The 12,697-nt window shown below is 42.5% G+C and overlaps 1 protein-coding gene across 4 annotated transcripts in view; it reads left to right on the plus strand.

Annotated features, from left to right (window-relative positions):
* Positions 1 to 6,633: 6,633 nt before the first annotated feature.
* Positions 6,634 to 12,697, plus strand: part of GSK3B (glycogen synthase kinase 3 beta) — a 269,829-nt gene continuing 263,765 nt past the window's right edge. For all 4 annotated transcript variants that reach the window (XM_015129960.3, XM_028844600.2, XM_028844602.2 and 1 more), the window contains exon 1: positions 6,634 to 7,735. In XM_015129960.3, the coding sequence (XP_014985446.1) occupies positions 7,648 to 7,735 (88 nt within the window). In that variant the 5' untranslated portion in view covers positions 6,634 to 7,647. The remainder of the gene's footprint in view (positions 7,736 to 12,697) is intronic.

The following is a 12,697-nucleotide window of genomic DNA, read 5'->3' on the forward strand; positions in this document are numbered from 1 at the left end:
GCCTCAATTTTTTTTTACTTTTTAAGATAAAAATAAATTTTAATAGTTCTAGCACCCCAAAAGATCATCCTATCTATCCTTTAAGTCCATGTACTCCACTCTGGAGACCACTAGTTGAAATACACCTTGGAAACAATCTCTGGGACACTTCCCTTCCTCTGTTAGCTCCAAAGCTGCTCAGTGGACCTTATGGTATGTGTTTAGATGTCTCCTCCACTGTAAGAGAGCTCTTTCAAGGCTAGGGCAAAAGAGCAGTCATCTCTGGATGGCTTTTATTCATCTTCATACTCTTGTACTCCTTGGGCGTAACACAGTGTCCTACAGAGGTAACAGGAGATGGATAAATGCTCACTAAACAGACTTGAGTGAAGTTCAATTTGTTTCTTTTGGATGACTATTTAAGGAGAAATTCCTAGGGCTAGGGCACAAGAGGTAACCTACAGGTTTGAAAACTACTTTCTAGCTGTATGAATTTAAGCAAGTTACTTCTCTTGTTCCTGTCTTCTTATCAGTAAAATAGAGGTAATAACAATATTGTACTTACTATATAAGGAGTTCTGATATTATATGCCCCAAACACCAAGCACAATATCTGGAATGAGTTAGCTTTTATTATTATTATTATTACTTTTTTTGATATGGAGTCTTGCTCTGTCGCCCAGGTTGGAGTGCAGTGGCGTGATATCGGCTCACTGCAAGCTCCGCCTCCTGGGTTCACGCCATTCTCCTGCCTCAGCCTCCCAAGTAGCTGGGACTATAGGCACCCGCCACCATGCCCAGCTAATATTTTGTATTTTTGGTAGAGATGGGTTTCACCATGTTAGCCAGGATGGTCTTGATCTCCTGACCTCATTATCCACCCGCCTCGGCCTCCCAAAGTGCTGGGAATACAGGCGTGAACCACTGTGCTGGCCAACTTTTATTATTGACCAAAGAGCACAATTTTAAAAATGGCTTTTCATAATGTTACCAAATTAAGCTCCTGCTGATGATTTCTAGTACAGTCAACAGGTCACTTTCTCACGCTGACTTTGGTATAAACTGATTCCTTTACATAGTATATGAAGTGTCAGTCACAGTCAATCTCTTTTTGGCATTAAAGGCTGCCTATGAAGGGATAAACTTCTGCTGCTGCTTCAGAGCTTTTAAGTGTCCTGATTTTCTAGTTCTTTTGCTCAGCCCCAAAACTGCCTCCTCAAATCCTTCCGAAAGTGCCCATTTAGCTGCTGCTACTTACTTTTCTGTTAGATTACTTTCCTGTGGAATATACATAAAAGTCATTGACAAAAGGTAAAGACAATTATTAGAAAGCATGAAGACAATAAAGATCCAAAATAAAGATGATTATTAGAGAGCATAAAGACAATAAAGATCCAAAGCTAATATTTCTAGACACTTATGTGTGCACATACAAGCACAAACATATATATAATTTCAGAGAAATGAGTTCAATTATATTACTGTTTTTTCTTTCTTTTTTTTTTTTTTAAAGAGACAGGGTCTCACTCTGTCACCCAGTCTGGCGTGCAGTGGTGTGCTCATAGGTCAATGTAACCTCTAACTACTGACCTCAAGTGACCCTCCCACCTTGGCCTCCCAAAACACTTGGATTACAGGTGTGAGCCACCATGCCAGGCCAGTACTACAGAAAGCCGAGTGATCTAGTATAAAGAGGCTGCACTCAAATAGACTCTGTTGTAAATCCCATTCCTACTCTGTCATCTATGAATCATGTGACCTAGAGCCATATACTTAGCTGAAGACTCGTATTTTTCTCTTCATTTATTAAAAATAGGGCTAATAATGCCTATCTTCTGGGGTTTTGAGGGACAACTGAACAGCTGCTCAATAAATGTAAGTTTATTTTCCCTTCCTGTTCATCTTTTTGTTTGTTTGAGAAGGGGTCTCACTCTGTTGCCCAGGCTGGAGTGCAGTGGTGCGATCTCCACTCACTGCAACCTTCACCTCCCAGGTTCAAGTGATTTTCTTGCCTCAACCTCCCAAGTAGCTGGGACTATAGACATGTACCACCATGCCCAGTTAATTTTTGTATTTTTAGTAGAGATAGGGTTTTACCATGTTGGCCGAGCTGGTCTTGAACTCCTGACCTCAAGTTATCTGCCCACCTTGGTCTCTCAAAGTGTTGGGATTATAGGAGTGAGCCACTGTGCCCAGTCCCTTCCTGTTACTCTTCACTTTGACCTTCATATTGGAGGGCTTTCCTAAGCCTCATTACTAAACAACTTTTTCATCTCATCGTATCTGATGGTAAGTATCTGCAGCAGAGGCCATATCTTGTAACATTTTGAAGATCAGTACCTAATAAGATTTAGTTTTTTTTTTTTTTTCTTCCTGAGACAGGGTCTCATTCCCATTGCCCAGCCTGGAGTGTAGTGGCACAATCTCGGCTCACTGTAGCCTTGACTTCCTGGGCTCAGGTGATCCTCCCAACTCAGCCTCTTGAGTAGCTGGGACTATAGGCATGTGCCATCATACCTGGCTAACTGCTGGACTCAAGCAATTTGCCCGCCTCGGCCCCCTAAATTCCTGGGATTATAGGCGTGAACCATCAAGCCCAGTCCATTTAGTGTATGTTTCATTTAATACGTATGTATGGCTGGGCACGGTGCCTCACGCCTGTAATCCTAGTACTTTGGGAGGATGAGGCCAGTGGATCACTTGAGACCAGGAATTCAAGACCAGCCTGGCCGACATGGTGAAATTCCGTGTCTACTAAAAATAAAAATACTAGCCACGTGTGGTGGCGCACACCTGTAATCCCAGCCACTCAGGAGGCTGAGGCATGAGAATCATTTGAATCTGGGAGGCGGAGGTTGCAGTGAGCTGAGATCACGCCATTGCACTCCAGCCTGGGTGACAGAGTGAGACTGTCTCTGTCTATCTATCTGTCTGTCTATACTTTTTGAAACAGTCTCACTCTGTCACCCAGGACAGAGTAATTGAGGTCCCAGAAAGGGTTCTGTCTTGGACTTGTTTGGAATAGTTCATGCTGGATTCATCTAAATAAACTGCATATCACATTCTATGTGCTACTTCATTATTATTATTTTTCATAGAGATGGGGTCTCACTATGTTGACCAGGCTGGTCTTGAACTCCTGCCCTCAAGTGATCCTCCCATCTTAGCTTCCCAATGTGGTAGGATTACAGGCATGAGCCACTGTGTCTGGGTTCTACTCCTATAGTTTCTTCTAGTTTCAGCTAAGTGATTTTAAACAAGTCAATCACTCTAATGCAGTGCCCTCATTTGTAAAAACAGAACGATGGTTTCTCTTCTTATTTTACTGGATTGTTGTGAGGACCAAATGATATAATCCATGTCAAAGTGCTTCATAATCTGCAAAGTGCTATACAAATGCTTATTAGTATAGAATACATGAAGCCATTGAATTGTGGACTTTCATTCTTATCTATAATCTTGTAGAGCACTCACCAACATCTTCCCACTACACTATTCACCTGTTCTGTAACCCCTAGCCTTCCTTCATTTATCTTTTTCTAATTTCTTGGTTTATTGTTGCTTTGCTTTAGAATAACTGATCTCTACAAAGGACATTCTGATGAGCCTCAGAGGAAAACAGTTATACCAATGGATATGCTCACAACCAGGTATACACCATAGTACAAGGCATATGGTTTAGACTATAAGATAAAGCAAAGCAAAATGTATCAGGAGAGGTACGGAGTAGAGGCTACGAACAGGTAAGAACAGGAGATCTGAATCCTCGTTCTGCCTCTTTAACTTCATGGGCTTTGGGTAAGTTAGGAAACATTTCTGGGCCTCAGTTTTCTCATCTTAAAATTGGAAGTGATAATGGTATTTATTTCATATAATTTTTATAAATTTAACTGGGAAATTTTGTGTGAAGCATTTAACTCCACCTGGCATATTGTGAACACCTAATAAATATTAACTATTAGTTATTATAAACTGATAAATTGTTGGCAGCAAGCAGGAAAGAGACAGTTGGAAAGTTCAGAGAAACTACTGAATATTAGTTTCAATAGCTTTGTATTGTCTCATAAGCTTCTCCTTCCTCAAGTCCTCATTTTAGATTGAAATATACATTTTTTCCCCTATAAAATTTCCTCTTGGTCAGATTTTTAAAAATAGCATCAGCTGAAAATATTGAAGGCAGCAACAGTAAAGCTGCTAATCATATCCTTATGGAAGACTATTTCCATACCTATTACATACAAGAGAATAGCCATGTTTCCAAATTGTATAACTTAAACATTTGTTATTTATTTTCCAGCTGGTATAACTAGGAGTAGGGACGGGAAGTATAGAAGAGGTAGGCACGATTTAAAGTTTTGCCTCACAGCATTTTAGGGAACAGCGGCAAAGGTCTTTCATAATAAACAGCATGGAGAGGCACCACAGATGACAAGGTTGCCGAATTGAATTTGCTTTTAACATTCTTTACCCTCACCCATGGCATCCAGTGACCTTATGCTCTTTTCATTGCAAAGAACAAGAACCTCTACCGCTCTTAGGCTGTAAAACCTATTCTCAGGTTTGTGATTACAAACTGCCTGTTGGCCTCATCGGCCAAGGGATGTTTTTAGGTTGGTCTGCAGGGTTTGAAATATCGGTTATCAACATTTAAAAATACAGAGATTTCACACAAAAATCCAATTTTGGGATTTCTTTTGGGAGGAAAAAAAATTGAACATCTGAGAACACTGGACCCACATTCCTGAGGGCAACAATCTGCTAGAGCTGAGCAGCTGTTCCTTCTAGTTATGGCATGGATATTCCAATTTGCCATTTCCCCCATCATTCCCCATTGTCTTACACAAGGCCAGTCTCACTCATTTGCTTTACTTGTCTGGCCTCTATAGCCATCTGAATCTGCAAACACTATCTGGACCTTTCCTGTCTTCCATCAAAGCTTACTTTGTTCTGTCCCAAGTCCTTCATCAGTGTTTCAAAGCAAGAGCCAGGTAATCTGATCAAATTTAGGTCCTTTTACTTGTGCTTTCTGGAGACAGTATCCTAACTGAAAGAGATGATTCTGCAGGTAGAAATTACAGGAACCACTGGATTACAATCAGGATGGCAACTGTCTGTTCTACTTTCTCTCTCTTGACGTAGCCATACCTCACTGTTCTAAAGCAGACCAAAGGAACTGGTTCTATCGTAGAACAATGGACGCTGGTCTTACATATGAAATCTATTCAAGCTGCACTTTTATAGATCACCCTAATTCCAAAAGATCCAAAACTACCACGGGCTCCTCTAACCCCCCATTTCCTTGGAGGCTTCAGGATATCCGGCCTGACGGCATTTCCCCTCACCTGCTTTCGGGGCCCGTTTTGCGCTGGGCAGTTGCGCCCAAGGAGCGCGCGCATCCAGCATGAGCTCATTTCTCATGGGCGTTTCCAGAGGCCCGGCCGGGCCGCGCACACCAAGCGCAGCGGGCCTCTCTATCAATGGCCCCCGAGGCTGGGCGGGGCGCGGCCGCCCAAAGAAGCTTTGTTCCCATTTTAGCGTCTGAGAGCTTGCTGCCGGCTGGGAAGGCCCCCTTTGTCCGTCAGGCCCTTTCGGGGAAGAGGCCGACACCCGGCACACGCGATCCAGGGCAGAGGGGAGCCTTAGGCGCGCAGAATTGGCTGCGCCCCGCCGAGAGCCTCCTGTGGATGGGGAGAACCCCTCGACCCCTCTGCTCGCTTGAGCTCTTAGAACCCAGCGCCGCCGACCGCAGCACTTTCCGATTTGCTGCGCCTAGGGCAGGCGGTCCCTATGTGCGGTTTCCACCGTAGTTGGAGGCCGCAGGCGAGCCGTCGGGTCGTCAGCCACGACCCTAGTCGGGCATCTCCCAGGTCCTGGGACGGAGGCCGAAGGCCAATCACACTGCAGCTAAGTCTTGCGATTGGACGGCAGTGAGAGCCGATTGGCCACCGCCGCGAGTTTCGAGCTCCACCCTCTCCCTTTTGCCCCAACTCCAGCGCCTAAGCTTCCGGCCAATGAGACGGCGCTTTATAGACGCCCTCCCTTCGCTTTCTTCTCCCCACCTTGGAGAGGGAGGGGAAGTCCTGACTGGCCAAACTGTCCTCGGAAGCCCCCTTCCCTTCACCAATCACCGAGGGAGGTACGCTCCCAGCGGAGTTTTCCAGCCAATTACAAAGCGGCGGCGGCGCCCAACCGTGCAGTTTCACCAGCGTCTCTGGGTTTCACCGTCTTCAACTCTTCAAGCTTTTTCGTGAGGGCCGGCGACTCTGATTGGCCACTGTTGCCATTGTCGAATGTCTCCTCCAGCCAGCCACCGAACAAGGCGAAATCACCCTTTCCGTTCGGCTGCCTTCGGCATTTTCCGCTCTTTGGGCGTGGCTTTCCAGCGTCACTTTCTAATTGGTTTCTCAGGCCGATCGGCTTTTTCCGGGAGGAGCCGCAAACAAACGACGTCCGTGATTGGCTCCGTTCGGGCTTCGGCTCCCAGCCGAAGCGGGCGAGAGTGGGGCTCGGGCGGCGATTCCCAGACGCCTGTTACGCGGGCGGCGGTGCGCTGGGCGGTGTAAGGCTGGGTGGGGGAGGAAGGAGGTGGAGGAAGAGTAGGAAGGGGGAGGGGGAGTGGGGAAGTGCAAGGCGGCTGCGCAGACAGCGCTCCTCACACAGAGCAGCCCCTGACCCGGGCGAATGCGGGCTTGTGCCGCCGCTGCCGCCGCCGCCCGGGCCGAGTGACAAAGGAAGGAAGGAAGGAAGCGAGGAGGAGCCGGCCCCGCAGCCGCTGACAGGGTTCTGGGCTGGGGGCAAAGCGCGGACACTTCCTGAGCGGGCACCGAACAGAGGCGAGGGGCGGGAGGGCGGCCGAGCTGTTGCCGCGGACGGGGGAGGGGGCCCCGAGGGACGGAAGCGGTTGCCGGGTTCCCATGTCCCCGGCGTATGGGGAGCAGTCGAGGAGCCGCTGCCTGGGGTCTGAAGGGAGCTGCCTCCGCCACCGCCGCCGCCATGGCCGCTGGATCCAGCCGCCGCCTGCAGCTGCTCCTGGCGCAATGAGGAGAGGAGCCGCCGCCACCGCCCGCCTCTGACTGACTCGCGACTCCGCCGCCCTCCAGTTCGCCGGGCCCCCGCCGTCAGCCCGCCGGATCCCACGGCTGCCGGAGCTGCAGCGTTTCCCGTCGCATCTCCGAGCCACCCCCTCCCTCCCTCTCCCTCCCTCCTACCCATCCCCCTTTCTCTTCAAGCGTGAGACTCGTGATCCTTCCGCCGCTTCCCTTCTTCATTGACTCGGAAAAAAAATCCCCGAGGAAAATATAATATTCGAAGTACTCATTTTCAATCAAGTATTTGCCCCTGTTTCACGTGATACATATTTTTTTAGGATTTGCCCCTTCTTTTCTCTCCTCCCAGGAAAGGGAGGGGAAGGAATTGTATTTTTTCCCCAGCCGTAAATCATCTATATGTTAAATATCCGTGCCGATCTGTCTTGAAGGAGAAATACATCGCTTGTTTTGTTTTTTATAGTATACAAAAGGAGTGAAAAACCAAGAGGACGAAGTCTTTTTCTTTTTCTTCTGTGGGAGAACTTAATGCTGCATTTATCATTAACCTAACACCCCAACATAAAGACAAAAGGAAGAAAAGGAGGAAGGAAGGAAAAGGTGATTCGCGAAGAGAGTGATCATGTCAGGGCGGCCCAGAACCACCTCCTTTGCGGAGAGCTGCAAGCCGGTGCAGCAGCCTTCAGCTTTTGGCAGCATGAAAGTTAGCAGTGAGTATTGATTTTATTTTACGCCCCTTTTCCACTTCGCCCTTAAAATAAGAAATCTCGGAATACCAGGATCTGAAAATATTAGACTTCCTAATATAACAAACAAGCAATGGAAAAGGGCAAAACCTATCTTCAGTCAAGGATGAAGCAGCTCCCTCTTTACTCCTCCCATACCCCCTCCCCCGGTCTCATTAACCTTGAATTGAGATAATATGATTTTTATTTGGATGATTCGATTTGAAACTGCTTTCTTATACTTTTCTTGCTGTTGGTAGTGAGTTTCATCAAGTGCTTGAGTGTTTCCACGTTAGTGATGACCGTGTTTACTTGCCCATCCTTTAGAATAAAGAGAAGGACAAGATTTGATTAATAAACCATTGTGCACATTTGCAGAATGTATGTCTTTTGGAATAAGAGGGTATTTTAGGTCTCAGGATTTATCATAGTTTGGTATACTTAATAGAGACATTAAACGTCCCACCCTCCCAACATTTTTTTCTTGTCTGTATGACTACACATAGTATTTGTTCTTAATCTGTGGATGAACTTGCTCAGTAACCATTCACATTTGGAGGCTGTCATTGATTTCTCTCTTTAGAAGGGACTAGTGGGAGCCAATAAATACCCAGCAGCAGTAGCATCTCTGTATGCATTTGTGTTCGATTGGATTAGTGGTTTGATGTGTTCTCTCTTAACCTTCCTGTTTTGACATTACCAACCTGCCACCGTATAATTTATATTTAATCAAAAGGTAACATAGAAGTATTAATAGGTCCAGGTTTTGATTGAGATTTGTTTTGTCATAGTGCCAAATAGTAAGTTAAATGTTGTCACTGGCTCATTACATTTAAGTTCAATTTTGGAGTACTGTTGCGCTCCTGTTAAATGTTCTGGAGGGTTCCTTAAAAAGGACGATTTAAAATACTCTTGCGTTAGTTTCCATCACATTTAGATAACTGTGGATTTAGTTAGAAGAATGTGGCTTTAGTCCTTTCCATTTTGGCTTTTGCAGATGGCTGTGGTCCTGGAAATAATAGGGATATTTGGACTGTGTTCAGGGTTGTAGATAGACTACTCTTGTCCTGGGTTTGTGCTGAGAAGTATGCTTTTGAAGTGTTTAGTATATACTAAGTATCTAATGTTCCAGTGTATCTCTATTTATGGAGAAGTTCATGTGGTGTTTAATGACAGCTTGTTTAAACATACTTTCAGAATTTAACAAAAATATCTATGTTGTTTCCTTATTGTGGGAAAGAGGGTCATCATGAGGGCAAAGAAATTACTGTGTTGCTTAGAAGAACGGAGAGAACTAAAGAACTGAGATTTTAAGAACTGACACACACAAAAAACATGTATGTTATGTGAAATTGATTATATTCTTAGGCAACATAAAATGATCACTTTTAGTTGAACTCAAGATTTCATTTCGTGTTGGCTTTGGGAACTAGCCTGAAACAGGGTAGTCTAGGTAATAGCTGAATGGGAGATTATTTTTCAAAGTTAATTTTTTTTTCCCCCGGTGGTTTGCAAGTAGAGAATGCCGGGGTAGGAAAAGAGGACAGCTGATTATGCATCTTTCAGGGAAGGGTCGTGCTTTCTAAGCGCTTCATGGAGTCATTTGAAAAATATTTTAAAATTCCGGGGTAATTTTCAGCTATGATGATACAAATCTTATAATAACTACTTAAGAGCCTCTGTTGGTACTGGAGTGTTTGTATGTTTTACATCTTGGTAATATAGTTTGAAAACCAGTCAATCAATTTCAGCTAATTGATTTATTAGCTTTATTTCAGAGATCTATAATGCTAGATTATAATGCTACATTTTGGGACTTTTCATTTTCTTTCCAGGATTTTCTTTGAAATGACTTTTGAATTTTTGATAATGCAGATACTAAGGATGGAGTAACTCTTGTAAAATATATAGATGAAAATGTTTATTTTCTGATTACCGTATAGGTCAATTTAGAATTTAAAAAGTTGGAGTTTAGTGTTAATTATGTGTTTTTGACAGCTTTGACTTTAAAAACATTTAAAAGAAAGGGGAGTCTTTAAGCATTTGTTAGGATGCTAGCATTCTAAGGAACCCCTGTTGAAAACAGAAACATAAGAAATTGTAGTCCTTGCTCTCAAAAGCTTATTTGGTTGTAGAGGGAGGCTATGGGAAAAAAATTAAAACAATAGCATGATGACTGCTAGATTGTAAAATACAAATTGAATCATTTGTTCAGAGGGGCAAAGAGTAAAAGGGTGAGACTGATGGGTGGGAGAGGAAAGACTTCCTGCGGACAAGGGGTATTAAGACTGATACTAAAGGACGTGGTAACTTGAACTGGTAGAAAAGCATGAAAGGTCTAGGTGGAAGGAGTGTACCAAGGCACAAAGATGATGAGTTTTGCATGAGAGGCAATAATCAAGTTGGCAAATCGGAGTTAAAGGGGCCTACGTAAGAACATAAGAACAAATGGAATTTGAGAAATAAAAGAAAGTTAGCTGATGGAGGGCAGAGGGATTCTGTAAAAGTTTGATTGAGATTCAAAAGAGATCTGGATTTACTGTTGGCTGCTGAACAAGATGTAAGATGATTTTTGCAGTTGAATTAATGAATTATAGTAGAGAGATGCTAGAGCCTTTTTAGGGAGCTAGTAGGGTATGTTGTGAATCATGAGGGACTAAAGTAAAATGTGAAAATGGGGTGAAAGGAACAGGTTTGAGAGACAGTGTGAATGAAGAACTGGCAGAACTTCATACTGGACTGAAGTGGAATATTTGTGAAGGAGTCAAGAGTTAAAAATAAATACTGATGTTACTGGCCTGGAAGACTTCACTGCTGAGTTATATTGTTAATTGTAATGGGAAAATTGAGAAAGTGCTGAGGTGAGAGGGTAGGTGAGTTCACTTTCTTAAACTTTAATATACAATAAGTTCCCTTGAAATTCAGACAGCAGTTAGTTACTGGCAATGATATTTGACTTCCTAGTCTATTAATTGCACAGTTTCTTATTTTTCTACACCTAAAAATGTTGGATTTATATTTGGGAGCAGTAAACTAAGGGCTTTTATTTAAATGCTTTTCATCAAATTCCAATTTTTTTTTTTTTTTAAATACAGCTTCAAAAGCCTCACACTTGAAACCTAGTTATAATAGTTTCATGATAGTTTATTTCAAAACAATGAAAACACTTTTTGGACTAAACTGTGACAGAAACATTTTAGATATTTTATGTAGCCATTAACCTTTGATACATGCTTAAAACTTTTTTTTATAAATAATGATTATTATTTTACATGCAAGATTTATTTAGGAATAAAGTATTGAGATCCTTCACTTTGTGAAGACTCCAGAATAAATTAAAAGTTGATTTTATAACAAGTAGTTTTTGCCCTTTTTGTTGAGTTTAGGCATTAACCCCAAATTTAAATCAGTATATTTGAGATACTACTTTTTACTTGCTATAGCGAAACCAATGTTTCATTTTTGTTCACTTCCAAGTTTACGTGTAATTAAATAAATGTTTATAAAGTTTTTCTTTAGAATCGCATGATATTTTACTCAATAGGGAAAGTAAGGGACTGTGGCACTTTTGGCTAAAATATTAGTAATAACTCCTTTTGGTATACAGTTGGAGAAAATTTAACTAGTTGTTTAGGTTTAATGCTTAAATATAAGATTTAGAAAGATGAAAATAAGTTTGTATCACTTAAGTTGTTTCTTCATATAAAACTTTTTTAGATCAAAATTTCTATTAGCAAAGAGAGAATAATAGTAGCTGCATATTATTCTGCAGTATTAGGTCATATGGTGATTAAAGCCAAAGAATAGGTAGCAACTTAGAGTTTCCGTATTCCCCTGGGAAGTTTAATCTCTTTACGACATCTAAAAATTAGGTGGTTAGAGTTTAGCCCATTTCTTGATAATCTTGTGTTAATGTGGAAAAGAGTTCATGTGTGAGACTGAAAACCAGAATCCTATTTTCAGTCATTTCCCAACCCAACTTCCCCAGAGTTGTTAAAACATTTAAGATATTTAAGAATTGTATGCTTTCTTGTTGCATGCACCTGTAGAATGCTAATTGTGAAGTGACAATAAGTCACAGGCAAAAGGAAAAACTTCAAGGAATCCCAGAGATTCACAAATCACCTTATGGCTGATCAGGAACTACATTTAGAAAATGAGGTGACATCTTCTCGTTTCACTGGCAAAGTTCAGCTGAAAATCAGTACTTGCACCCTTTACTGTCTATCCCTTGTATTAGAATTGAGTTGCAGGTGTGAGATAATACTTTGGAGAAACAGCAAGGCTGGGAAAGTCAGAGATTTTGTTCCAGCAGCAGAGTCTAAAGAGTGGGAGAGCCCTATTTGTGTGTGCACTGTATGCATAGAGAAGGCTGTGAAACGTGCATATGTTGACCCTATTGTCACAGTTCCGTACTTTTAAATAAGACCCATGAGGTTGAGACAGGGAAGGAGAGGACAGGATGTGAGATTGTGGTGCCTCTTGTGTTGCTCCACCCTATAATGGAGAATGGAGGGGCAGAATGCTTGCGTGGGTGAGATAAGAGTGTGTGTTGGTACTAACAGGACCAACCGGGTTCCCCAGATATTGTTCTACTAAGAACATAATCACCATGATAAGTAAATTAATTTGTTGGAATGTTTATCATCATTTTCTAGCTGATTTTTTTGGGGGGGGGGTGGTGTTGGAAGGGGAGTTTTGCCCAGTTTCAAGAATAAAAGCATTTTCATTGTTCAGAAGAAGAGCATTTTCATTAAAGCGGAGGTTGCACTCTTGGCTTTTTATCTTAAGTTATACAAATCATCCTTGGTTATACAAATCAAATTGCTTTTGAAATTTGTTGAGTGTAATGTATAAATGTATATTTATATAAAAACCTGTGTGAATAGAACAGCAAGGAAAAACAGGGTAGAGTTAAATAACAGTTTGTTTTCCCTGAAGTTTTCT

Source organism: Macaca mulatta, chromosome 2, assembly GCF_049350105.2.
Source record: "Macaca mulatta isolate MMU2019108-1 chromosome 2, T2T-MMU8v2.0, whole genome shotgun sequence".
NCBI classification, from domain to species: domain Eukaryota; kingdom Metazoa; phylum Chordata; class Mammalia; order Primates; family Cercopithecidae; genus Macaca; species Macaca mulatta.